At 37.7% G+C, this 26,703-nt stretch overlaps 1 protein-coding gene and 1 pseudogene across 1 annotated transcript in view; one reads left to right on the forward strand and one right to left on the reverse strand.

The window, feature by feature from the left end:
• LOC149064510 (cytoplasmic dynein 2 light intermediate chain 1) overlaps positions 1-22,602 on the reverse strand; it is a 119,385-nt gene extending 96,783 nt beyond the window's left edge. The window contains exons 1-3 of the mRNA XM_089255342.1: positions 22,555-22,602; positions 20,705-20,726; positions 13,659-13,743 (exon numbers count right to left, since the gene is read on the reverse strand). Of these exons, the coding sequence (XP_089111468.1) occupies positions 13,659-13,743; positions 20,705-20,726; positions 22,555-22,602 (155 nt within the window). The remainder of the gene's footprint in view (positions 1-13,658; positions 13,744-20,704; positions 20,727-22,554) is intronic.
• A 557-nt stretch (positions 22,603-23,159) lies between these two features.
• On the forward strand, positions 23,160-23,570 carry LOC149064513 (DNA oxidative demethylase ALKBH2 pseudogene; annotated as a pseudogene).
• Positions 23,571-26,703: the final 3,133 nt, after the last annotated feature.

Consider the following 26,703-nt stretch of genomic DNA (forward strand, 5'->3'; position numbering starts at 1 on the left):
GTGCGGCTTTCTTCTGGAAAAAAACCAGGTTTATCTCCAGGTGCCCTTCACCGAAGCTCTATCATCCTCCTGGCACGGTCGCCAGTAGGGGCGGTAGGTAGCACATGAGGCTTCGCACCCAGGCGGCAGGTAAGCTCAAGCCACCCCTGTATTGGGACTTCCTCTAAGATTGGCACCACATCTTTTATGTTTTTTTAATCGATACTGTAATGCTTCCTTTTAACTGTCCTACTACTGGCTTGCAGCACATCCTAAATAATTTCAATGCAATTTTCCTATCCTGCAAGAACAATGTTGTGGACATTAGAAAAAAAATTCTAAAAATGCGCATGACTACATTTAAAGCAATTTAAATCTGTTTGTTAGAGACTCACTGCATCTGCTGATTTCTAAAAAAAAGTGCAATAAATTCACACGTAAGTCTTCACTTTGAAATGTCCGTAACCCGCTCAATGCGTATCTGTCAACCTAAAATTTATGCAATGCAATTTCCTATCCTGCAAGAACAATGTTGTGGACATTAGAAAAAAAATTCTAGGGATTAGAAAAGTTTTTGTTAAAACGATATTTTTCCCGTTATAATGGTATTTGTTAAAATGAGAGTTTTGACTGTATTTCGTCTCAAGTTATTTTTTTACGTGTATATGCAGGCTGCGTGGGTAACATGACGTATAATACTTTACTGGCGGCTGGTTAGTCTTAGAGACATAACCAAGTAGAAAAAGTATCCAAATCATGTGTCTTACTCATAATGTCATTCATTTTGTAAGGGGTTGTATAGCTATAAAATAAAAAAACATTTTATACCGTCCCCGTGTGCCAAAGAACCCAATTAAGAAGTTGTTGCTCTGTCTTTCCCGATGCCAACTAAAATAATTCCACGTTTCTAAGTGCAATATTCACCGAGATATGCAAATTCGAAAAATTGAGGAAATTTGGGAAAAACAGCATTAAATGCGGGTAAAATGGTTTCCCCTCATTCAATGCTGTTTCTTTCCAACTTTCTTCGAACTTCTCAGTGAAAATTTGAACTTAGACAGGTTGAATTTTTTTTGTCAGAGAGCAGGGAACAACTTTCCAATTGGGTTTTGGGGCACAGGGTGTCCACATAAAAAGTTAACATTTTTATTTTAATAACTATGTAACCCCTGGCAACATGAATCAAATATCTGAGTACTACACATTATTCGGGTACTTTTTCCAACTGGAAGTATGCGTCTAGGACCAATGATTCGCCAGTAAAATGCCATATGCCCCATTACCTATGCGCCCTCTACATATACCTTTAGTACAGAATGTTATGTGAAATATTGTGTTGTTTTTAAGCCAACACGCACGTTGCTTCGTTCACCTGCGAGAGAGCGGTCACATTATGAACCAAAAAGCCACTTGAAGGTAGCTTGTCATCCAATGAAATATCAGATTTTGACCGTATCAAAATTGAAGTCAACAAACTGATAATTTTTTTATTTGAAAATCTGATTATTTATATTTTCCGATGGGCTTGAAATCCTGTTAATGAATCATTATTATGTTCACACGAACAGTTTTGTCACTGCGTACATGATTTCTCTGTAATGAATGGTTCACACAAATATTTAAAAAATTTTCACATGTATTTTAGTTCATTTATTTGAATTCATAGTAGGGCTACAACATGAACCTATATCCTTGATACATGTATTATTGTTGAAAACGATGTGGAAGGTTGAACTTTTCAATTGTGATTCATTTGTGTGGCTACTCCCTCATTACTACTTTTATCCACATGAAGAGAATAAAATTAATAAAACTGCTTGCTACCACTTTTTGAGATTTTTATCATTGTAAGAATGCGTATTTTAGAAGCTACAACTGACATTTCTCCATGAAACCATAATCATTTACACACAAAAAAATAACTAATTTGGAAATAATACAAATTTTATCCAGTACAGTAACTTGACATTGTAACACGACTGAAGACATTGTGCCGTCTCTAAAGCAAAGAGTTTACATTGATTAAAAAAATTTTTTTTTAATTGGACTGACACAACACATAAAACATACAAATCAAACTGTGAAAAACACAAAAAGTAACATTACGATGATACAGACCCTTTGTGACCCCCAAGGGATTTATTCTATTTTTACTGTATTCTATTATGTTTATTTTGCTTCTTCGTTATTTTCGTAAATTAAAAATTACTGAAATTAAATTCAAAAATATTTATACTTCAGACAATTTTTGAATAATTATCTTCTAATGGGAAAACGGAGGGGGGGGGGAGAAAGGAAGGTGGAGTAGAGAATTATTCATGTTTGCAAGGGGGCCACAGGAATGAGAAATGGTTGAAAGGGGGCCAGGGACAAAAAAAGGTTGAGAACCACTGCTCTACAGCATGTAAAGCATCACAATCAGTAATGCGTATAATCAGTAATAGTGCACCACAGTAAGTAATGCAGCATAGTACCCAATGCACCACAATTCGGAAATTATGCGATGCATCGCAATAAGCAAAGCACTATAGCAATGCACCACTATACGCAATAAACGTTTCATTACAATGAGCAATACAGCATGCAATGCACCATCATTTGCAGTGCACCACAATAAGCAATGCAGCACAATGTGCAATGAAAAGCAAGAAAACAATGAGATTCATCCAGACTCTCAAAATGAAACCTCTCAATTTCCCCATGAAGAGATCTGTCCTGTGTAGTGCCCTGGGTACCCGGACCCTGTGTGTTGGGAGCACTGGTGATGCATGCATACCTCTGAGTACATGCACAAAACTTGATCCCTATAAATCAAGCAGTTTCCGATGTGTTCAGGTGTTAAATGAAAACTTGACCCAAAATCGTAACCGACTTCCGTAACACAAAAACGTAACAGATTTTCGTCACTCAAAAAACGTCACTGACTTCCGTTATATAACGTCACTATATAATCGTCACTAATGTCCGTTGCATAGAAACAGGCCTTTCTCGAGTTTGTGATTTTATATTATAGAGTAGATTATATAAAATTGATTTTCTCTGTGTGTATATTCTCTATACAAATCCCCAATTTTAGATCGATTGTCGCCAAATTTTATATATATACCAAACAGGGCCCGGTTTGAACGATGGGCTACTTTGTAAGTTCATCAGAGAAGGGCAAATGCCCAAAATGGATGAAAACCATTGGGCAACAATGGTTTCTGAGCCTCAACAATCACTCGGAATGTTTACTTTGGTTACCCTGGTTCCCTAGTAATGCGTTTTAGATATACATATGCCTTTACAATCATTTGTCACTTCTTTAATTCTGCCAGTATTATATATTTATTCCTTTATAATGGTTTGCCACTTTTTAATCCTCCAATAAATGAAGAAAACTTAGGCAGCGCCGGGTATTATAGCTAGTATTATGCTTAATAAAACTGCTGTGAAATCTTGATATAACAATATTCTGCAGACAAAGAAAAATACAATAGAGGTATTATCGTTAATAGTGAGACTTCGGCATTGAACACCAACCATCAGGGATGCGGGCCAAAACTAAATGCTTGATCAGCTGAGGCAAGCACATATTTTGACACCCCCTGTAATTTTGAAGAAAGGTTATAAAAGGTGAATTTTGCGCACCCTCTGGTCCAGGGCAAGAGACCCTCTCGTCCCCCCCCCCCCCCCCCCCAGTTGCAGCTCTGCCGCGACCATGGATCACGATCACCATTGGCGCACGTAAGTGGGGTTTAGGGGTCTAACCCCCTCAGAGCCGAGATTATAGGGTTATTTTGCAGGGAAAAAAAACGTAACCCCCACCCCCGCGGAAATCCTGTGTATGCCTATGGCAATCTCAAGTTTCTATGGGAAAACCATATCGCCTAACCAATTTGTTCTCTTAACTGGTCCATAGGGGAGCTCTATTGTATCGCGTAAAACTATATACAAATCACATAATCATATTGAATGTAAAAATATTTATATAAAATATATATATTATTATATTTGTATAAAATATTTATTACACACACACAATTATATTTTATTATTTAGTTTAAATATACAGTGAAACCTTGAAATAACAATATTCTATTGACCAAGAAAAAATATTGTGGTAGAGGGATTTAAGAGAGGCAACATTATCCTCACATATGATCAAATTTATGCTATTGTTGTCATTTTTTCTATATTGGCATTGTTAATATCATCAGAAAATGCACTTTTATGTATTTACTCATTACAAAAAATTGTAATTCATTAGTTTATAAAATTCACTTAGATGTGTATTGTCCCTGTAAAGAAGTTTACCGCATAGTGCTTTGGTGTCGTACACAGAGTGTACCAATACAAATAACTTAAGCTTTCGGTGATCTTTTAGTGCAAAATATTGATGTTATTAGACGCCTTAACAAGAACAAGTTACAAAATTAAAATTCAAAACAATTTTGGAAGAAAATATAAAAAATATTGTTTTAGGAATTTCAAAAATCACCTAAAAATATTGTTATAGAGGGGTTTATCATAGTAGAGGATGTCGTACAGAGAGTTTAACATTAAATCAGGCAGTTCTCTAAACAAGATTTGAAAAAAATATCATTGTAGATGTATTTATTATCAATTATCATATATATTGTAGCGATGTTTTGTTGCATACGGATCATTCCCAAAAAAAGTGTAATATTTATATAAAATTATTATTATTTATATAAAATAATTATAAAAATAATTATAAAAATATTAAATAATTATAAAAATAATTATAAAAATATTAAATAATTATAAAAATATTAAATAATTATAAAAATATTAAATTATAAAAATATTAATATTTATATAAAATTATTATTAAATATTTATATAAAATATTGATTTATACAAACCGTTTCCGAGACTTTGTAATTTTTTTTACAAAATTTCGGAGCACTCTGGTGGTAATTTTAATTTTTTTCTAGTTCTTCATTCAATTCTCTGTCATGCAGTGTTTCTTAATTTGTTTCAGATGGTATATAATTTTAAAAAAAAATCATTGTTTGTAGCAAAACATCGTAAACGTTTGTAAAAACATTTCTTTATACTCTGTTTAGTTAACTTGCATAAATGCTTTCTCAATAATTTGATAACTTGCATATTGATCTATTACATATTGATCTATTTACATATTGATCTATTCAATATTCGTGCTAGCAGTTATTTTGTGTGTACTTACAATTGCCGCTGTGGTGGTCGAGTGGTTATAGTGACGGAGGAAAAACCGAGGATCCGGGTTGGAACCCCACAGTGGTGGTCGGCTGAAGTTGGTTTTCTGTGGTTCCCAACTTCAAGGCGCGAATGCGAGCCCATCTCCCTGTTAAAAGAAAGTCTCGCCACAGAGAGCAACAGTCCTACAACGATAAATCATTCAATCATAATACTTCACTCACAGTTAGAAAAACTGGTGGCAGATGGCAGCACTACACATAACAAGCATTACAGAGAAAAAAAACTTCACGTCAGGTTTCACCACACGTACACGCACATTCCCGCATGTACCGATTCGTTGGGGGTTCCGCGAGGGGGGGGGGTTGTGTGGGCGGGGTGCATGTGTGGTGTAGCAGTAGTAGGTAAGGCCTCCAAAAAAAATGGCTCGGGGATCCATGATGTTCTTAAGTCAGCCACCTCGTTCGGCAATTTGCCTGTTATGGCGTTGTATTTGTATATTTGTATCAAAATCTGGCTGTCCCAGCTTCAAAAAAGTGTTAAACAAAGAGACTTGGTGCAAACCTGGAATTGTTTTTCAGAAAACTTGGAATCAAATTTTATATATGTGCCATAGATTAATAAAACTGACAATAAAATTTAGAGAAAAATTTTTTTTTTCTTCTGAAAAACTATTTTTTTGTTCATGTCCCGAAGTTTTTCCCATTTTAAAATGTCCACTCTGTTACGGTCATTTGAGAAATATATTTTTATACCAGATTAAATCTGATAACACTTTTGAGCTCATTGAAAGGTTTACTTTAAATGCGTGATCAACAGTTTTGGATATAACTTTTGCAAAATGTTTTAATGTTCACGTTATGTCTTTAGTACCCGGTTTTTCTCTGTCAGATGTCCACTCTGTTACGTCATTATCATAAATAATTATGATTTTTTTTTTCATCTATATCAGCATCTAGTGATAGCACATGGAGATATGCTTCAAAATATAATAAAAGTTTTTACAAAGCATTTAAATTTATGATGGAAAAAAAATAATTTAGGCTAATTTGTCCACTCTGTTACGTCTTCCAAAAACTCATCAACCAACGCGACAGAATGGAAACTATGATTTAAAGTAAAGTATTCTTAGTTAAGAGGTTTTGAAGTTTTAAGTTAAATTTAATAAGTTATCTATTCAATTTAAACCCTTTATACCACATTCTCCCCCATCATATTTTTTTCAGTTAAATATGAAAATTAAAAAGTACAGATCATCAAAATCACTTCCAGGCACAGATCCACGGAGATTTCGCATAAGGGGCATTTTAGTATGAATAAAGGTTGTTATTTCACAATATGGCAATACATTCTGTATTTTAAAGGGACAGAACAATTATTTCCCTATAAAATTATTTTTGTTTATTGGCTCTATCCCCCCCCCCCCCAAGTCTCACTGGACATACTCTGGATCAGTGGTTCCCAACCTTTTTTTGTCCATGGCCCCCTTTTAACCATTTCTCATTCCTGTGGCCCCCTTGCAAACATGAATAATTTTCTACTCCACCTTCCTTTCTCCCCCCCCCCCTCCGTTTTCCCATTAGAAGATAATTATTCAAAAATTGTCTGAAGTATAAATATTTTTGAATTTAATTTCAGTAATTTTTAATTTACGAAAATAACGAAGAAGCAAAATAAACATAATAGAATACAGTAAAAATAGAATAAATCCCTTGGGGGTCACAAAGGGTCTGTATCATCGTAATGTTACTTTTTGTGTTTTTCACAGTTTGATTTGTATGTTTTATGTGTTGTGACAGTCCAATTAAAAAAAAAATTTTTTTAATCAATGTAAACTCTGCGCTTTAAAGACGGCACAATGTCTTCAGTCGTGTTACAATGTCAAGTTACTGTACTGGATAAAATTTGTATTATTTCCAAATTAGTTATTTTTTTGTGTGTAAATGATTATGGTTTCATGGAGAAATGTCAGTTGTAGCTTCTAAAATACCCATTCTTATAATGATAAAAATCTCAAAAAGTGGTAGCAAGCAGTTTTATTAATTTTATTCTCTTCATGTGGATAAAAGTAGTAATGAGGGAGTAGCCACACAAATGAATCACAATTGAAAAGTTCAACCTTCCACATCGTTTTCAACAATAATACATGTATCAAGGATATAGGTTCATGTTGTAGCCCTACTATGAATTAAAAAAAATGAACTAAAATACATGTGAAAATTTTTTAAATATTTGTTTGAACCATTCATTACAGAGAAATCATGTACGCAGTGACAAAACTGTTCGTGTGAACATAATAATGATTCATTAACAGGATTTCAAGCCCATCGGAAAATATAAATAATCAGATTTTCAAATAAAAAAATTATCAGTTTGTTGACTTCAATTTTGATACGGTCAAAATCTGATATTTCATTGGATGACAAGCTACCTTCAAGTGGCTTTTTGGTTCATAATGTGACCTCTCTCTCGCAGGCGAATGAAGCAACGTGCATGTTGGCTTAAACACAACACAATATTTCACATCAAAGTCCGTACTATATTTCATATACAGGGCGCATAGGTAACGGGGCATATGGTATTTTACTGGCGAACCATTGGTCCTAGAGGCATACTTCCAGTTGGAAAAAGTACCCGAATAATGTGCAGTACTCAGATATTTCATTCATGTTGCCAGGGGTTACAGAGTTATTAAAATAAAAATGTTAACTTTTTATGCGGGTACCCTGTGCCCCAAAACCCGATTGGAAAGTTGTTTCCTGCTCTCCGACAAAAAAATTCAACGTGTCTAAGTTCAAATTTTCACTGAGATATTCCAAGAAAGTTGGAAAGAAACAGCATTGAATGAGGGGAAACCATTTTACCCGCATTTAATGCTGTTTTTCCCAAATTTCCTCAATTTTTCGAATTTGCATATTTCGGTGAATATTGCACTTAGAAACATGGAATTATTTTAGTTGGCATCGGGAAAGACAGAGCAACAACTTCTTAATTGGGTTCTTTGGCACACGGGGACGGTATAAAATTTTTTTTTATTTTATAGCTATACAACCCCTTACAAAATGAATGACATATGAGTAAGACACATGATTTGGATACTTTTTCTACTTGGGTATGTCTCTAAGACTAACCAGCCGCCAGTAAAGTATTATACGTCATGTTACCCACGCAGCCTGCATATAAACGTAAAAAAATAACTTGAGACGAAATACAGTCAAAACTCTCATTTTAACAAATACCATTATTACGGGAAAAATATCGTTTTAACAAAAACTTTTCTAATCCCTCGGATAGGTTTACATAGGAACAATATAAAAATCTGAAATTCCTTTCTAACGAAATTTCGTTATTACAAAGTGATTTCTCGGGTCTCTTGGAGTTCCGGTCTAATGGGGTTTGACCAAAGCCTATTAATAAAGGGTCTTTAATACACTTTGGGGTTCACCGTATTTCCCCCAAAAAAAAATCTGACATTTTTGCAGTGAAGTAATTGAACTTCAGCAATTTGATCTGAAAACAGTCCTTTTTATAATGATTATGTCCTTTTTACTTTTATAAATTTAGGAAGGAAACAAAAGGAAGAAAGGGTGAGGAGAAAAAGAAAAATGGCCAAGACGGGCTCGGTTGTGCATAAATGCCTAGAAGTTCCACTTGTGCACAAGGAGATTCGTTCCTCACTCTCAGTTTTATGACAAAATTTCACATTTATGAGACGTTTGACTACGGGCACGATTAATCTCTCTATATATATAGCTTTCAATATTAAAATATTTCATTTATATGAAGCACAATTTCAGTTATTTGACACATTTTCATTTTGATTCGAACTCCAAATCTTTGGCATTTAGACATCATTTCCAACTATCAAATCCAAGCAGTTTTTGCAGATTGTGAAAACGCATCGCTGAATTGGTTTTGCATGCGTATTATCAACACTAAAAACCATAAATTTTAGGTTGACAGATACGCATTGAGCGGGTTACGGACATTTCAAAGTGAAGACTTACGTGTGAATTTATTGCACTTTTTTTTAGAAATCAGCAGATGCAGTGAGTCTCTAACAAACAGATTTAAATTGCTTTAAATGTAGTCATGCGCATTTTTAGAATTTTTTTTCTAATGTCCACAACATTGTTCTTGCAGGATAGGAAAATTGCATTGAAATTATTTAGGATGTGCTGCAAGCCAGTAGTAGGACAGTTAAAAGGAAGCATTACAGTATCGATTAAAAAAAACATAAAAGATGTGGTGCCAATCTTAGAGGAAGTCCCAATACAGGGGTGGCTTGAGCTTACCTGCCGCCTGGGTGCGAAGCCTCATGTGCTACCTACCGCCCCTACTGGCGACCGTGCCAGGAGGATGATAGGGCTTCGGTGAAGGGCACCTGGAGATAAACCTGGTTTTTTTCCAGAAGAAAGCCGCACATCATTGTTTATCGTGCAAAATGTGCGTGACCATACGTCCCGCTTTTGAAGTAGAAAATTTTTTGTCTTTGGTAAAATAATTCTAGAACAAAAAACATTCTTAATAAATGCCAGATAACTTAATCCTTGAAAGAGCACTTATTTTTGTGAGCCATCATCACTTATCCGGTAAAGATGATATTTAACAGGGTAATTTTTATTAAGAAAATTTATTCAAAGGCGTTTCCGGTATTCCAGGGGCCGGACAAGTGAAAAACCAAATTTTTCCTTTGCCTTCATTTGACTATTGTGGATCAAATTCTGAGTGAGGGTATGGGGCCCTAAGCTGGGATCTTTTGCAGGCCTCCTCCCAGTCAGATTTCTCACGGCCCCTTCTATAGTTAATTTACAGCCTGAAAAAGCTAAAACATTATGAGAATTATCCCGGGCTCTTGTGGGGACCATGGGTGAGGGAACCAAAATGCACACATGGTCCTTGTAATAGAGTACAGGGGTGGCGCTTGGCCATGCTACCCATTGCAGCCACACGGGGCACCGCTTAAGAGGATGCTAAATCCGGGGTGAATGGGTAAAAAAAAATTCCATAGGCCAAAAAAAACCAAACTGTCGGCTCTGGGGGAGAGGGGGGGGGGTGCAGAATCCGAAATGAAGGGCCGAAAAAAATGTTTTGTTAGGAGTTGTTAGGATAAATTGTGAGGGAGGGGCATGACCTTCTAAGGGTAGGGCTGACAGGGGTCCAGCTTGAGGCACGGGACTAAATCCTTATAACTTTTCTTTTTTCACTCTATAAATTAATTGTAGTAGGGGCCCCGTGGAAAACCACGAAAGATTCCCTGATGCAGGAGGTAGGGGCTATGGAGAGCGCAATAGGTAGGAGGCACAAAAAATCAGTCCCACACGGGTACAGATTTTGTTTCGAGCCACACAGATAACTTACGTTCTTGTTTCTGGTCTTGTCTATTTTCTCAACGTTTCCGTTGTCGAGGTATAGTATGACTCAAAAGCGTGATGTCGTGAATTTTTACTGTGTTAAATTTTGTCTTAAGTAAAGTCTACGCTGCCGCCCCTTACAACCCGGGTGCGCAGCACCCCTTGCACCCTCGCTTAAGACACCCCTGTCCCAATACATGATCACAGCAATGTAGTTTTAAAAAACAAGCTTTTGTTTTTCACCCATCTTCTTCTTGGTTTACATTTACTACCAGCACTCAAAAGAATGTCAATGAATGGTCAACAAATCTTTGTTTTCTTTATGGCAGCCCTCTTTGAATGAAAAGTCTGAACACACACAATTTTCTGTCTTTACAGTTATTCCATTTTGCTTAAACCTTCTATAGTTTGTGTCAGGGCCTACTGTCACCCCCAAGTCGTAAAACCACCGAGATCACATGAACCACTTTTTTTATTTCCTTCCTCATGTTAATGTTACTTGAATAGGGGAAAAATTGCGAAAAAGATATTCTATGCATTTTGTTTGAAACTAATTTTTTTTAGTCAGAGTGACTAAAAAAAGTTTAATGTCACAAATTTCTTCGTGGCCCCCGTATCAGTAGCCGTGGCTCCCCTTTTGCAAGATTTTCATCCGTGGCCCCCCTGGAATATCCTAGGGGCCCCAGTTGAGAACCACTGCTGTATTGCTTATTGTAATGCAGTGCTTATTATGGCTCAGTGTATTATGGCGCTTTGCTTATTGCAATTCAACGCATATTATGCTGTGTTGAGGTGCATGGGGTAGTGTGATGCACACACATTTAGTGGTGCACTGTAAATATTAGTCAATTGCACACTGTTATGCATTACGCATTTTAGTGAATTACGTGCCATATTGCTTATTCTAATGCAGTGCTTATGATGTTGTGGTGTATATCTAGTTCATCCTAGAAATAGCCAATAGTAAATCCAGTAGTGCCAGGAAGAGACAGAAAGAGAGATGAATCTGGCAACATGAGGAGTTGACATTTGGCCAGACCACGCAGTACTGACAGGACGCTCTTCCGTTGCTTTACTTAAAACATGTAATTGTTCTTATATTATGTTTAATTTAAAAAAAATGTTATAGTAGTTACATAAAGAAAAGGCTGGCTTGAGTTCTTTTCCGACAAAGCACCAATAATGTATTGTGGTTCATTGCATATTGTAGTGCACTGCATATTATGGTGCATTGCTTATTGTGCTGTATTACCTACGGTGGTGGTGTATTTGTTATTGTGCTGTACTGCAGATGGGGGTACATTACGTATTGTGTTTTGCTTATTGCACTGAATCGCTGATGGTGCTGCATTGCATATTATGCTGCACTGCTGATTGTGGTGAATTGCGCTTTGCAGTGCATTGCATGATGTATTTCTTATTATAATGCAGTCCATATTGCGTATTGTGGTGAATTGTTTATTGTGGAGCATTGCATGTATTGCAATAGTGGTGCATTACTGATTGTATTGCGTATTAGTTGCATGCTGTATTGCTTATTTTAATGAGTGCTTATTGCGTATTGGGGGGGGGGGGGTATTGCTTATTGCGGCATACTGCAAATAGGGGTACATTCCATATTGTAGTGCATCACGTGCTGTATTGCTTATTGCAATGCAGTGCAAATGATTGTGCTTTGCTTAACCAGTCAAGTGGCTACGACAGCGTTTGCCGTCGCTGATATACGTAATGGTGTTGCCTACGACGGCATTTGCCGACACGCAGACTTTTCTGTCTTTTTCACATAGATATGACGAAATAATTTGTCATACATGTGCTGCTATCTCTGTTCAGCCATCCTTCTACTTTATTATCTCATCACTAGATGGAGTTGACAATTATATTTCCAGGTCTGAGATTATTATTACTATTATCTTTGTCATGTTTTGCAAAGCTGCATCCCCATCGCTTTTGTTTCAATTTCCAACTCCCTTGTGAAGATGCATCTGTTTTATTACTCATATATCTTTTAGCAAAGGTTCAACTGCTATGGTTCCACATAAATCCCTCTACAGCATTTCTTTTAGTTACAGGGCATTATGACCGCCCCTCCCCACTTTTGGGTGTCATATTATGTCTCAACACATTCGAGCTAAAAAAAAATATTTTAATATTTCTAACTTCCAAGAAAAGGAAAAAAAAGGGAAAAAGCGCTCGCATCTTCAAAAAAGTGGGCACTGCGGGTAACGCTCGGAGAAATTAATTGGACAGTTGACTGGTTAATGTGATACATTACGTACTGTGGTGCATTGCATATTGTGCTGTATTACTTATTGTAATGCAGTGCTTACAGTATATTGTGGTGCATTGTGTATTACGGTACTTTGCCTATTGCAATTCATCGCATATTGTGTTGCACTGCGTATTTTGGTGGATTCCTTATCATGGTGCAATACTTATTTTACTGTATTGCTGATGATGGTGCATTGATTGTGCTGCATTGCATATAGTGGGGCATTGATTGTGCTGCATTGCTGATGGTGGGGCATTGTGTTTTGTGCTGTATTTTTCATTGTGGTGCCACAATGTTGTAGCACATATAAGCCCCGTTTACATGTGCAATAAAATATCTCGGGAAGTGACCCACAACAGGGATTTTCACTACATCCCGTTTAGTTTATGCCAGTATTCCCCCATCTTCTTTCCGGAAGTTGTCACTGGTTACGTAGGTTGAACGGACATGGTTGGTTCAAGATGGCTGATGAAGGAGCTTACATAGTTTTCGCAGTATAAAGAATTATGGCAGAGCTGGGGCAACTGGTTTGCAAGATGAACTTTCGTTATCAATTTAAAATTCTTGTTGAATTCTTCCAAAATTTCCAGTTTTTTTAGAGAGAGCATTTTTTTGTTTTTCCGACATTGCGAACAGCGGATTTGACGCATTCAGCAAGCAGTGCCATATGCAAGCACGGCCCGGGGGCCTAAGGAGAAAAGGTGCCCTCACAAAAATGGGAACTAATTGAAATTTTCGAGAATTCTCCAGGTTGGGCCTCAGAAAAATCAATTGGCCCAGGGCCCTATGATGCTCTTAAGACGGCCCTGTCAGCAAGCAAACCACCACATCAAAAGGAAATTCTACAGGAAATGATCGAAAGAACTTACTGTGCACGTGTACCGTATGTCTTTTTCGGCAGACCTGTACCTTCCAAATGCTTACAGTAGACATTCTCACCTTCTTGGAATAACACTGAAAACATTGGGAGAAAAAAAATTCTGAAAGGACATATGGCCATCAAAACAATGTAAACACATTTCTTCGGGACTCGCCACATCTGCATATACTCAGAAACAAGCAATAAACAAATCACCTGTGTCCACTCGAAATGGTCATCAGCCATCTCACTGGCGATTTTTGTATACGTCAGCAATCACCCTAAAAGTTATGTCTTTTTCAGTGACAAAATCCAAGAAAAACTGTTGCAGCAATGCGTTTTCACTGCATACAAAAATTTTGTGCACATTTGATGGATATAAAAATGACGTGGTTTTTTTTCAAAAGTTTCCGAGTTAGAGTCGAAGTGAAAACGTCGAATAAGTGAGGTTTTATGTTAAATAAATGAATTATTTTAACATTAAAATGTATAGGAACCAATTGTTACCAAAGCTAAACGGCGTATAAAAGTGAGTCATATAATGTATGAATGAGGGTGAGTCTGTAATTTGCAGATATGTCCTATTAAAAATAAGCGTTTTAAACTTTGTGAAACAGAATTCAACAAACATCGCAACTGGCCTCGAGGCAGGGCCAAACTTTTCGGACATAGGTTTACTATAGCTTAACGCTCAAAATAAAAATGTAACAAAAATTTACACTTTTAGCTTTGCTTACCGTTCTTTTGGGCTAGAATCATAGGATTCATCCACATGGGAAAAAAATTAATCCTTTATGTATGCACAAGTATTTTACTAAAAGATTTCAAACAAGAACCGTAAATATTATTCCGGATAATTTCCACAAGACTTCAAGATTGCAAAACAAGAAGTGGTTTGACGGACAAACACAGATTTATCTGGACAAACAGCAATTTAGAGAGCTAACAACTTTCTAGCAAAGTTCAATCACAACTGACTTTTCATAGAATCTCTCCCTACTATTTATATCTCTGGTCGAAACTTCGAGAAAAAGAACATTCTACAAAATTCTATAGTACCAGGATTGTGGCACCACTGTCTGGATGGGCATAACCTTCTGGAAGTTGCTGTCCAACCCTCCACCAGTTCTTCGCCAATCTCATGCCTTTGCGCAATACCAAAAACCGGTATCAACAGATTTTGATATTTCTGACAGCCATCGAACAAATTGTGTCATCTATCGCCTATAGATCATAACATTGCCCCCTTTCATAGAATTGTTCATCCCGACAATTCAGTCCTTAAATCGGCGGGTTGTCACTGCGGTAAGAGGCCAATCTGTTGAAGTGGACCACCTTGCAATTCGAGGATGGCGCTTTCTGGATCCGAGCTACGATGTCGTTCAGTCTCTTCACAACACTGTAGGGTCCTTCCCATGACGTCTGAAGTTTTGGGCACAGTCCTTTCCGTGCTTCGGGTTCCAGAGCCAGATGTGGCCCTCGCATCGTAGCCGTTCTTCATCTTTTTGGATCCAACGTTGATCCGGTGTCTGGCGATTCTATGCATGTCCTTGAGGTGCTCCTGGAGTCCCTGGACGTATTCTTCCGGTAGAAGAGAAGCATCTATCGGTCGCTGAAACATCAGATCATTTGGCTGGCGAAGGTCCTCTCTCATCAGCGATGGCAAGTATCCGGTGCTCTCGTGGGCGGTCCTCTGTAATGGTCGCAGGATGTTCTGGGCGATTCTCTCCAATGGCGCTTCGATGTTGTGGTGGTGAAGGTGGTCCCAGGTGCACCTCAGATGTCTTTTGCGGGCGGCACAGGCATCACAATTCTTGCACCACTCTTCCACGTCGGTCCTGGGTTTGTCCCAACAGAATCCTTCATGGTTATGGAAAGTCTTAATCATGCCGAAATGTCCACCAGTCTGGCTTTCATGCAATTTTTTCACACGGCTCCATGGCAGGGGGAGTTGCCAACAGAACGCCCTTCCATCCTCCGACTCCCATTTGCAGTACAGCACGCCATCTCTCTCCTCCAGAGAGTCCTATAGCGCCCAGTATCTCTTGGTCATTGGACTGGAAGAGGCGACATCTGGCCATGTTGGTTTACTCCCAGTGGATTCTTTCAAGTCCATTATCGATCGTATGTTGGGATCTTCTAGCTGGGACTTCCGAGTATTCTTGTCATTCCAAGGATCGTCACTTGAGATGTTATCTGTCTCACTACAAAGTTTGCCAGCCCGTACTTCTCTTCTGCCTTGAGGCAACGATGCCGGTTCTGTGGACCCAGTTCTCTCGTCAGGGCATCAGCATTTCCATGCGCTTTTCCTTTACGAAGCTGGATCGTCCTCTTCATGCCATCTGACCCTCCTGAAAGAGCAGTTCCGGTCCTGCCATTGGTCTTCTCTGCATCAGTGATGCACTCTTTTTCTGCCCCCGGAATGTCCATCACTTCCCGTGGAAGTACTTTGTTACGACCACATCCAAGTAAGGTGATACATTCCTTCGGCGTGTCAATCCTCATGTCTAAGGAAAATCTTTGTTTCCTCAAGAAGTCCACTCCGATGATGCACGGATCCCGTATATCTGCCATGAAGATGGTGTGTGGGTAGGTGACCATGGCGAACCTCAGTGAGACTTTCAATTTTCCTTGCACAGTCATTTTCTGTCCTGTGACTGTCTACAGCGTCAACGATGGTGGTACGTAGAGAAGTCGTTGCTGGAATTTCCGAGCCAGGTTCGTCCTGATGATGCTCACGTTGGCTACGGTGTCGATGACCATCTTACAAAGCAGTCCATCAATCTTGCCTCTTACCGTGGTCTCCTCCGTGCAGCTGTGAAACATGGTACACTCGGCATGCCGCATCTTCCGGACCAGTAGTTGTGACTGAGCATATGCTCTGCAGGTGGCCTTTTTCGTGGCATTTCCAGCTTCCAAACGACTTGTCTTTCTCGGTCCCACGATTGTTCTTTACACTCTTCAGGATATTTTTCAGCTCTATGACGGCAGCAATGGAGGTGGTGACATCTTCTTTCACAGCTGAGCCCGTAGCCTCATCTTATCGATCATGGCAGGGGCAGATTTCTTCATCTCTTTGACGATATCTAACTTTATCTGGCAAATAACATTCATCAATTGGTTCAGCTGTTCTTGCATCTCGTCCATGCCCATCCTTCTTCCCCAGGATGTTGGGGAGGGTCATGTGCTTTATTGGCACCCAAAGGCAATTTCATTATGGAATGCGACATCTGTTTATACCAATTTTGATTCCATCCAGACATTATGAACTAAAACAGCAGAAGAAGTCGTGTGATAACCCTGAGGACACACACAAAATGCTGGTGTCCTTATGTGTCAGTAGCCGTATTCCTTCCTAGGAGAGCGACTGCCATCCGAGAGCGGAGCCCTTCCTTGCACATTGTTCTTTTTTTCATTTCCTTTTTTTTTTTCATTTACTTGTATATGTGCATTGTTAAAAAAATTGCAATGAGAATAGAAGGTACATAGTTCAAAATATCCGTCCCATACGAGTACAAATTGATATGACTGATATTAAAGAGTCCTGTCTATTTTCCTATGGAACATATCTGAAAGAAAAAAAAATCAAGACCTTCCCACGGACCCCCACAGCATCAGCCCCACATGTGGGGGGCCATGGCTGAAGATGTCTGCCTCCCTGCTATATTCTCTGCCTAAGATTTCTATTCTTTGCTTCGGCTTCATTCAAAGCTGAAGATGCTTACCTCCATTCTACTTGTGGTTGAAGACCTAGGTTTCCTTCACACAGCTGAAGATATCTGCCTCCACTCAATTTGCAGCTGAAGACGCTTACTTCCACTCCATTCAGAGCTGAAGCAGTCTACCATTACTCCATCAGAATCTGCTTCATTCGCAACTGAAGCATAGGCAGAGATAAACTTTAAACTCTGGGGAGGGGGCATCATGATGTCAGTTCATATATGCCCATATACATTCGATCAGTCTCCCCCCCCCCCCCCGTATCTCCACCCATGAGTTGAAGATGTCTGCCTACGACTTATTTGTAGCTGACAATGGTTGCTTCGTTATGGGTGTGCGTGGATCCACAAGGAGCGATGGGAACGAACGTCCCTCCCAAGAGCCCAACAATATGGGAAAATTTATGTTCAATAAAATAGGGAACGATCGAAGTAACTCACACAATTTGCCCCTCCCGCTACATCGTCCTGGTTCCACACTTGAGGTGCGTCATGAGATAGGGGCCATTCAAGTATTACATAAGAAAATTTTTAGTAATTTTTGACACCCTCTCCCTTGTCAGAAAAATTTCGTCATCAGCTCTGCCCCTCTGAATCCTAATGCATATTGGTGGGATCACAGACGTACACGAGAGCTCATGGCCCCCCCCCCCCCCAAGGATCAAAAATTTATTTTTTTAATGCAAAAAAAATATTTTTAAATTGAAATTTCGGAAGAAAATACCTTTTTTTGTTATTATAATCAATTTCTGTTGATTCCAATGTTATTTGAAGGCTATGAACTCAAAAAATTTATTTTTAATAACTTCATTGTGACCCATCCTCTAAGCTAGGGGTCTTCAACGTTTTACGCTCGAGGGCCATATAAAAAATTTGGCCCCCGTTCCGCGGGCCACTCATTAATGGCGTGGGGGGGGGGGTGACCCCCAAAGATGATAACAAATTAAATATATTTCAAAATATTTTATAGAATTTAAACATTCAATTCAATTAATTTTAACAAATATTAATTTTGAATGATTTAAAAAAAACATTTCAAATTATAGCGTCAAAAAATTTCTTTCTTGCTGTATCAATAAATTTCTGTTATTGGAAAATGCTTTTGAAAGTTGGTAAATCTGAATTTTTCTCAGAGATTTCTTGTGCCTCCAATCAATCTCAGTGTGTCCAACCCCCCTGCTAAAGGTTGATCCCACGTACGCTCAGATAAGACAAATTAAAATGAGACGCGTACTGCATACTTTACGATTCCATTATGTGGCATTTTCGTTTAAAAAATTAAACTGTATTGAAGTAAGACCAATTATAATAGGTATTTTTTGCATTGTATGAAACAGAATGAAAATGGATGATTTTATACATATATATATATATATGTTGAATTAATTACGCACCAAATAAAAAAGAAAATCTTTGGTTACTCACATTACGAATGCGAGTGGATGTAATTTCTAAATTAATGCAAAACTTGACTGTGTTTTTGCTTGACTAAAGCTTCAATGTTAGGCAAAATTTGTGTTGTTGCTATTTGTGAAGTATCTTCCAAATGCTGATCAGTCAGACGTGTTCTATTTTTTGATTTTGTATTCTTAATTCGACTAAAAACTATTCACATATGTGAGTGCTGCCGAATATAATAAATTATAAGGCAGCATATATAATAAAAATATGCTGCCTATATATAGAAGATATGAACAATGCATATATGCGTATTTCTGGATACTTTTGTTCGGACAGATACTTAGAATAAAAATCAATTAATGAAGGAATTTCAAAAAAAAAAAACTTGCATTTAACTGCAGAGTCACATTGCAAATCCACAAATTCTAATCGTAGCTCAGATGGAACACTTTCGATATCGACAGAGAATGGTCAGGAAAATGTTTTCATAGAAATTTCGTTCTCGCGGAAGTCGGAAAATCTGCTTCTGAATTCCATTCTCAGATTTGAAATGCACTGTCCATAATCGTCCGGTTTCCAAGTTGTAGATCTATTTACCAACATCAATAATTTTGTATGCAGTTTTTGCTTTGCAATTGACGTTTACAAAGGGCTAATTTAGTTTCGAACGCTTTTATGTAGTCATAAAACTTATGGACAAGTAGGTCTTTTCCCAGTAAGTGGTAGTTTAGATCATTCAGATGACCAGTGACATCGACAAGAAATGTGAAATCTCCCACCCACTTTTTATCTTGAAACTCTCCAGTAAGTTTTCCTTTGGATTTCATGAATTCATCGCCTTCCTCCTTCAAGGAAAACAGGCGCTAAAGCATCTAGGGATGACCACTTTTCTTGAAAAAATCTCTTTTTTTTTCTTCAACTTTCCTTTTTTTTGTTATCACGGTTTGCCATCGTGCACTCATTGAAAGGCTTCTGATGAAAGGCTTCAAAGACCTAAAACACAACTAAACGAACTGTACCAATATTGTACAAATCCTTTTTCCAACCAATCAAGATGCATACATCCACCTGCTCCTTACCCAACCATGCACCCGAGAAATACGATACCATGGAAATTCCATTCATTTCTGCTTTCTCCCACTCAAGGAGAATGGGATGTACTCGAAGTTATTTATAGTGAAAAAGTGCATGGTGTGTTTTCTTTTACGTTAAAAGCTTTATTAAGAAGCTAAATACTGTACACTGATCAGCCTGTCCATGTTATAAGTCTATATGAAGCTGGGTGACTTTTTTTTGTTGAAATCTTCGTTTTACCCTATTTTTGAATGATATTGTGTCAATCGATCGAAATGTTTTGGCGGGCCACGGGTTGAAGACCCCTACTCTAAGCCATATAATGAAAAATCGGATAAAGGTCCTTCACTCGCGGCAGACCAAATATGGTCCTGGGGGTTATCTGATGCAGCCTGCCCTCCTCAAACCTAATTTTGTAAAAATGAACTAAGCGGCACATTTACAGATCGCTTAAGTGTCCCATGGTTCAATTCCAGAGGATTTAAGTGACCATTTTCAGATCACTTAAACGGCCCGGACACATTTCCAGATCACTTGGATCCGCGAGACATTTAGACATCACTAAAGTGGCTCTGTAGGCAGTTAGCAATGGGGAGAATGTTACTTCAAGTGCCTACAAGCTATCCAAAGGTTTCGTTTTCGACGGACTGAGTAAGACGCCATTAAGAATATTTCATATTTTCATAAAGGGTGGTTCATGACGTAAGCATTTTCCAACCCCCCCCCCCCCCACATTGTCATCAAAAGGCAACAAATCGGAAAATCCCCCCCCCCCCCCATCAATGCTGACGTAATACTTGAATAGCCCCATAGTCATTTTTTTATGCAGCCCTGGATTAACATAGACTAACTTCTAACTTACATTGTGACTCCTTACTGCACTTCTTTCACCTGAAAATATACATAAATATTACATGGAAAGCACATATGCCACAATCCCGATGTTCTTCTTCAAATATACAGGGCTTTAAGGCTTTAACCCATACAATACAATACAAGAATAATTATACAGGACTTGGGCTACTAAGACCATCCCCTGATCATTAAAAAAAAAAGATTGACAGAAAAAGGGAGATGCCAAGGTCAAGACAAAAGCAAAATCAAGCAAATTAGAATAAAAAAATAGAAGCCAATCAATTAACATTAGTATACATTAACAGTATACTAATGTTAATTATTTAGTATACATTAACAGTCAGTAACAATCAGGGTGACCATACGTCCCGTATTTCCCGGGACAGTCCCGGTATTTTCTTTTTTTTTGGCCATCCCGACTTTTTGGCAAAAGTGTCCCGGTTTTTCCCGTATTTCACAAGACGTCTACTTGAATTTTTATTCTTTATTGAAGTCGAAGATTGAAATTATTTTTCAACTCATAAATTATTTTATGATAGTTACAACTATATATGGGATATTAATCTCCCACATTTGCCTTGATAAACGTTTTTTTTTTTCGTGGAATACATTTTAATCCACTGCAATTTGCAGTAATGCATCATTTCCCGCCATTGTGATCATCCCGTCATTTCAACAATATTTGGCAACTTTGTTTGGTTTTGGCATCGTTTTTGGCGATAATTAGCAATATCCCGTATTTGGAATCCCGATGTCCCGTATTTCTCTCGAGGAAATATGGTCAGCCTAGTAACAATAAGCATAGCAAAATTAAAAAAAGATTACTGTCAAAGTTAAATGACAACAAAAATCATGAAAACACATTGTCACAGGTGATGGCAACAACAAAAGCATAAAAAGAATCAGATACAGATAATGACAATAACAAAAGTATTGAATGAATCCATCGAGCTTATATTAATGGAGGAAGCATCCAGCTGCCGCGACGCACGTTCACCATATCTACAGACAACATGTTCGAAAACCCGTATTCTGTTCCCTGATTGGGCGAATTCGTGGAGGTGGTTAGTTTTAATATCGTTAGCAAACATCATCTCTCTCTCTCTCTCTACCGAAAATGCCGTTCTTTTCTCATTGAGATTATTTGAAGCGGAAAAACAAAAATTGAAAAGAAAATGCCCCCTTTTTCCTCTTCATTGGATTTGAATTTCATTTTGTGATTTGAATATTAATTTCAAGAAACAATCAATCACTGGAGGGGAATTTTTTGTCAATTTTTATCGTTTAATCTTTTCTCGTGTGTAAAATGGCAGAAATACGTGGATATGCAGACGACTGAAAAGATGATGCACTACTGTTGAAAAACGCGTAGCGTGATAAAGTTGTACGTTTCTTCCCACCGAAAATCGTCCTATTCGGTTCACGCGGCGCAGGAAAACCTGCTCCTAGGAAAAACCCGGCTTAAAAAATGAATGTTGACAAGATTCCTGAGTAGTATAAAAAGGGGAGTTGAAAAACAGGATGAGGAGCAAGGAGCCACTCCTTATCAGTGACCTTTGACCCCTGGCTCCTCATTTTCCACACCTAGCTCTTCAGCTTCCAACCCTTAATCCTCACTCTAGCTCCTCAGTTTCTATCCCACCAGGTTACCATGTCTGAAATGCTACCAACCGATTACATTACACGCCACACCAAAGAACGTAGACTGATCTTCGAGGAACAATTCCATACAAGCTGTAAACGCCAATTTGACGTAACTCGTTATATATTTAAACGTGTCGCTATTACATCACAATCACTTCATTTCACTCCAGTTTCAAAGTTCTCTCGGTCTCTGCACTCCACAGCTAGCATTACCTGTAAGTAAAGTCTCTTTCTTTTTTTATAAACTCTTGTGGGCACCATGTCTTGCGTGTTAGATATCGAAGGTTTTAGACTAAATTCCCATGAATTCACCGTGAAGGAATTAAGTTTTTCCAATTTGGAAACAAGTGAAACTTATCACACCGTTTATGAACCACCATTCAACGTATGTGATTTATCAAATTGGGAATCGGTCCAAGTTTCATGGGTGTATAGGAACATCCATAACATAAGTTGGTCTAAGTGGTTTAACCCATATGAGATGGTAGCGGTTGACATTAACCGAATTAATTAAAACTTCAACACCATTTACGTGAAGGGTGAAGACAAGGCCAATGTTTTGAGGCGTCAATTCGGTCTGCACTCCTTCACGCTGCTGGATTGCCCTAAATCTATTTCGAAGAGCAGGCCTTCATGCCCATATCACCCAAAGCAGAGAGGGCATTGCACTTTAGCCAAAGTTGCAGCATTCAGGGAATGGTTGAACTGCGTTTATTAGCAGGGGGAAAAAATGATACATAAAATGTATGCTAGTGATTTTGTGGAGTGTAGAGACTGAAATATAAGAAAAAAAAACATTAATTCAATTAGCTGAATGCATGGACGTGAATTATCAAGAAAACATTCTGGCTTCACCTGATGATGTCTTCGAAAAGCTGGAAAGAGAAGTCGATTATCTGCCTCCCGAACAGTCTCGAGTCACGGTGCAAGGAAAGGTTTATCAAATTCCACGTCAACATGCAGCGTATGGAGACCGAGATGTTTCTTACAGTTTCAGTGGACTCACGTTAACGGCGACAGAATGGCTTCCAGTTCTCCAAAAAGTGCGGGACATTGTTCAATCAGCGACGAAGTGCAAGTTCAACTTCGTCCTCGTGAATAGGTACTCCGATGGTAAACATCGCATCGGCCGCCACCGAGATCAGGACGACTCAACTGTTGCTACTGTCTCTCTCGGTGCGCAGCGCAAGATCATCGTCACCAGCTCCGGATCACGACCTTCTATATAACCGGCCTTTGCGTAGCGTTGTGACGTCACTGGAAGTAGTGCTAAACCTCCACCTCCTTAAGCCTAACGATCTGATCAGATACGGCGACGATATTTTTTGAAGTTTTTTTCCTCCCTGAAGAATTTGAATCACGTAACCAGTCGGGAAATTTTCTTAAAAGACATCGATATTTTTTTCAACTATATACACAAACATTAATGACCCATTTAAAAAAAATTCTTTTGCCCTTTCCCATTAGTTATGCACTGCACTATTCACTTTTTTTAAAATTAAACAATGATTTCATAGATCTCTCTCATTTTAGAGAGAGAGTCATCTTAATACCTTAATTTTTTTTTCTATTTGAAAAAAAAAAACCAATCATTCTGTACAGTATTATTTCTATAAAGATGACTTTTTTTTTAAAAATCGGGTGTTCCTAAAATTAAACCTTTGCAGAAATATCTTGAAACTTCTGATTTTTGAACTGATGAATGAGAAAAAAAAAAGCCTTGTATCTTTTTTACTCCTAAATATTATTTGATAGCAATAAAAGACACCATAATAATGTCAAATTGGAAAAGTTTATTTACATGTTTCAAAAAATATTGACGCAACTTTATTTTACATGAATATAACATCCTTTCATTGATGTAGGAAAAACAAATCTGTCCACACATGTAATAAATTGAAAAATACACATTTGATAAATGATTTCAATAATTTGATTTTTCAATGATTTTCAGTAATTTAAAATATATTTTGATTTCAAAAATACATGCAAATTTGATTTTAATGTACGTTGGTGGTTATGAGTAAACAGTACAGTCAAAAATAAATATATTTTTTGTGATCATCTGTGGCGTGTACCAAGTAAGACACTATGGAACCCCGATAACTTGAAACCCAAAGACTATCGAAAAATAATTATGTTGACTTAAGCAGATGTCAAGTTAGCGAATTTTATTTCATTTTGCTTCAATTTTTAAAAAATTTTTATGTATGTAATATTGTTGAACACACACATAATTCTAGATATCATTCACAAATTCATAAAAAAATGTTCATATCTGCAATTTCCTACGAAAAGTTTTTGTATTGGGAATACTCTCAAAAAATTTTAGGTGGAAGGGGCATATATTTTAATTGTTGGAAGATGTTATTTGTGACTGAGCGTTGCAATTGACCAAACAGATAAATTTCCTCCCCTCATTTAAAACATATCAATTTAGCTTTCTCGTGTCTTCTCTCACACTCAAAAATCATTCAGACCTGTGGCTGTCATATCAAACGGGTTGAGTTTTCAGGTTCCAAACAGAGAAATAACGGGAAGTAACCCTACTGAAAGGAGTGGAGAGAATTTGACGAATATTAATAAACAAATAGCAGAAACAATGAAAAATACAATTTTCCACATAAGAGAGTAATGACGCAAAATTTTTTGAACTGATCAACGCATGGGTGATTTCTGAGTACAAGTTATGGTAATGCAGATTAAATCGTAGTCGACTTAAGTGGGATATGGTTCTCATGTATCAAATTGAAATATTTTCCCCAATGAATCGAATATAGTGGCAACCATATAAATAATAAACGGCGAGTTATCAAAGTTGCACTGTACTAAATTTAACGCTTTAAAATACTCATGTTGCGATACAAAAAAAAGTTAGTGAATAAAATTGGAGGTTGATGTCTCCTTTCCAAATCACAGTAATGTTATATGAAGACATGTTTGCATTTAACGATTATTTTTTAAAATCATTTTTGTCATAACAGACTGTTCCGAATTATATCTGCACCATATTAAAAAAAACCCTACTTGGAAAGTATGAACAAGCAGGGGCGTAGCCAGAAATTTCGTTCGGGGGGGGGGGGGACCAAAGTGACAGAACAATGGATTTGGCCATCTTTTTCCCTTTTTTCGGTCATTTTCTCACATTTCGGGGGGGGGGGACAGACACCCAAGTCCCCTCCCCTCGCTACGCCCTTGTGAACAAGTAATAATCCTTTGCCTGATAGGCATAATTGAAAAGAAACCAACGATAAAGGCAAAGGTATGATTCAAGTGAAAGCATTGGTTTTTTTTCATGACTTTTAGGGGGTCATGATTTTTGTTCTTACTCTGAAACGGAGTTCCTCACTCAAAATCTGAAAATTTTCATAAAACATTAGAAATTCATGGCTTTTCCTTAATGTTTACCTTCATCGTTGGTCACCTCTTCGAATATTTAGAAAGTTTTTGCATTTTTCTATTACCTTTCACTACGCATTTTTTCCTTTCTGTTTCAAATTCATCACAAGTCATTTTTTTTATAGAAATTATTTGAGAATGCATCAGTAATAAAACATACGTACTCATATACATGACCTCATAGTGTTATCCATAAATGTTTTTCACATCTTTCTGATAGAAAAATTTCCCTTCCAATCAATAAATTGCATATACACATTTCAAACTCCTGCCGGTTTCATATCCTTTTTCTCTCTGGCTTGTTTTGAAGTGTGGAACAGTGAAACGCGAGAGTCCCAGTGTACAAAAACACATGGAAGAACCCTCTGAATTGACCATAGTAAAAAAATTTGTGACCTGACTCGATGGATATGAAAGAGCAACTCCCTGGCAACCTATCAATCACGAACATACTCCTACCCTGTAATAATTGTTGTAATTATTACGTACAGAGTTACAAGAGAAACACAATTATCTTAAGTCTGTTTCTAAAGGCTCTTGGAAGTCTTCACAGCGTGACTACACAACTATCTCTGGCAAATTGGCAGTAAAATTCGAGCAAACTGTCAGAGTATTACACTTGATCTTTGAAAGGCATCACCAATGTTCGAAGTGATTCAACAGTGGCACATCATTGAGACAGTTTCTCGAGACCTTACTGTATCCGTAGATTTGCCGATCAGGAAGCTTGTTGAATTGGTTGATGGAGGATAGATAATGCTGTCATGACCGTGTTTGGTGCTGAGCAGATAATGAAATCAGGAACGCTTCCTCAGGGTTCATAATAGCTCGTTGAGAATCTGGCTTGAAATGTGGTTTACATACCTGTAAGATGAGAGAGAAGAGCCCTTATAAAAATTTAAAAAAAATAAAATTTGATATAATTTTATTTTATGATTACAATTTTTTTTTCTCTCTACTATC

Source organism: Pholcus phalangioides, unplaced genomic scaffold (genome assembly GCF_987345545.1).
Source record: "Pholcus phalangioides strain wild (caught in Gottingen) unplaced genomic scaffold, Ppha-v1.0 ptg000042l_1, whole genome shotgun sequence".
Classification (NCBI taxonomy): Eukaryota; Metazoa; Arthropoda; class Arachnida; order Araneae; family Pholcidae; genus Pholcus; species Pholcus phalangioides.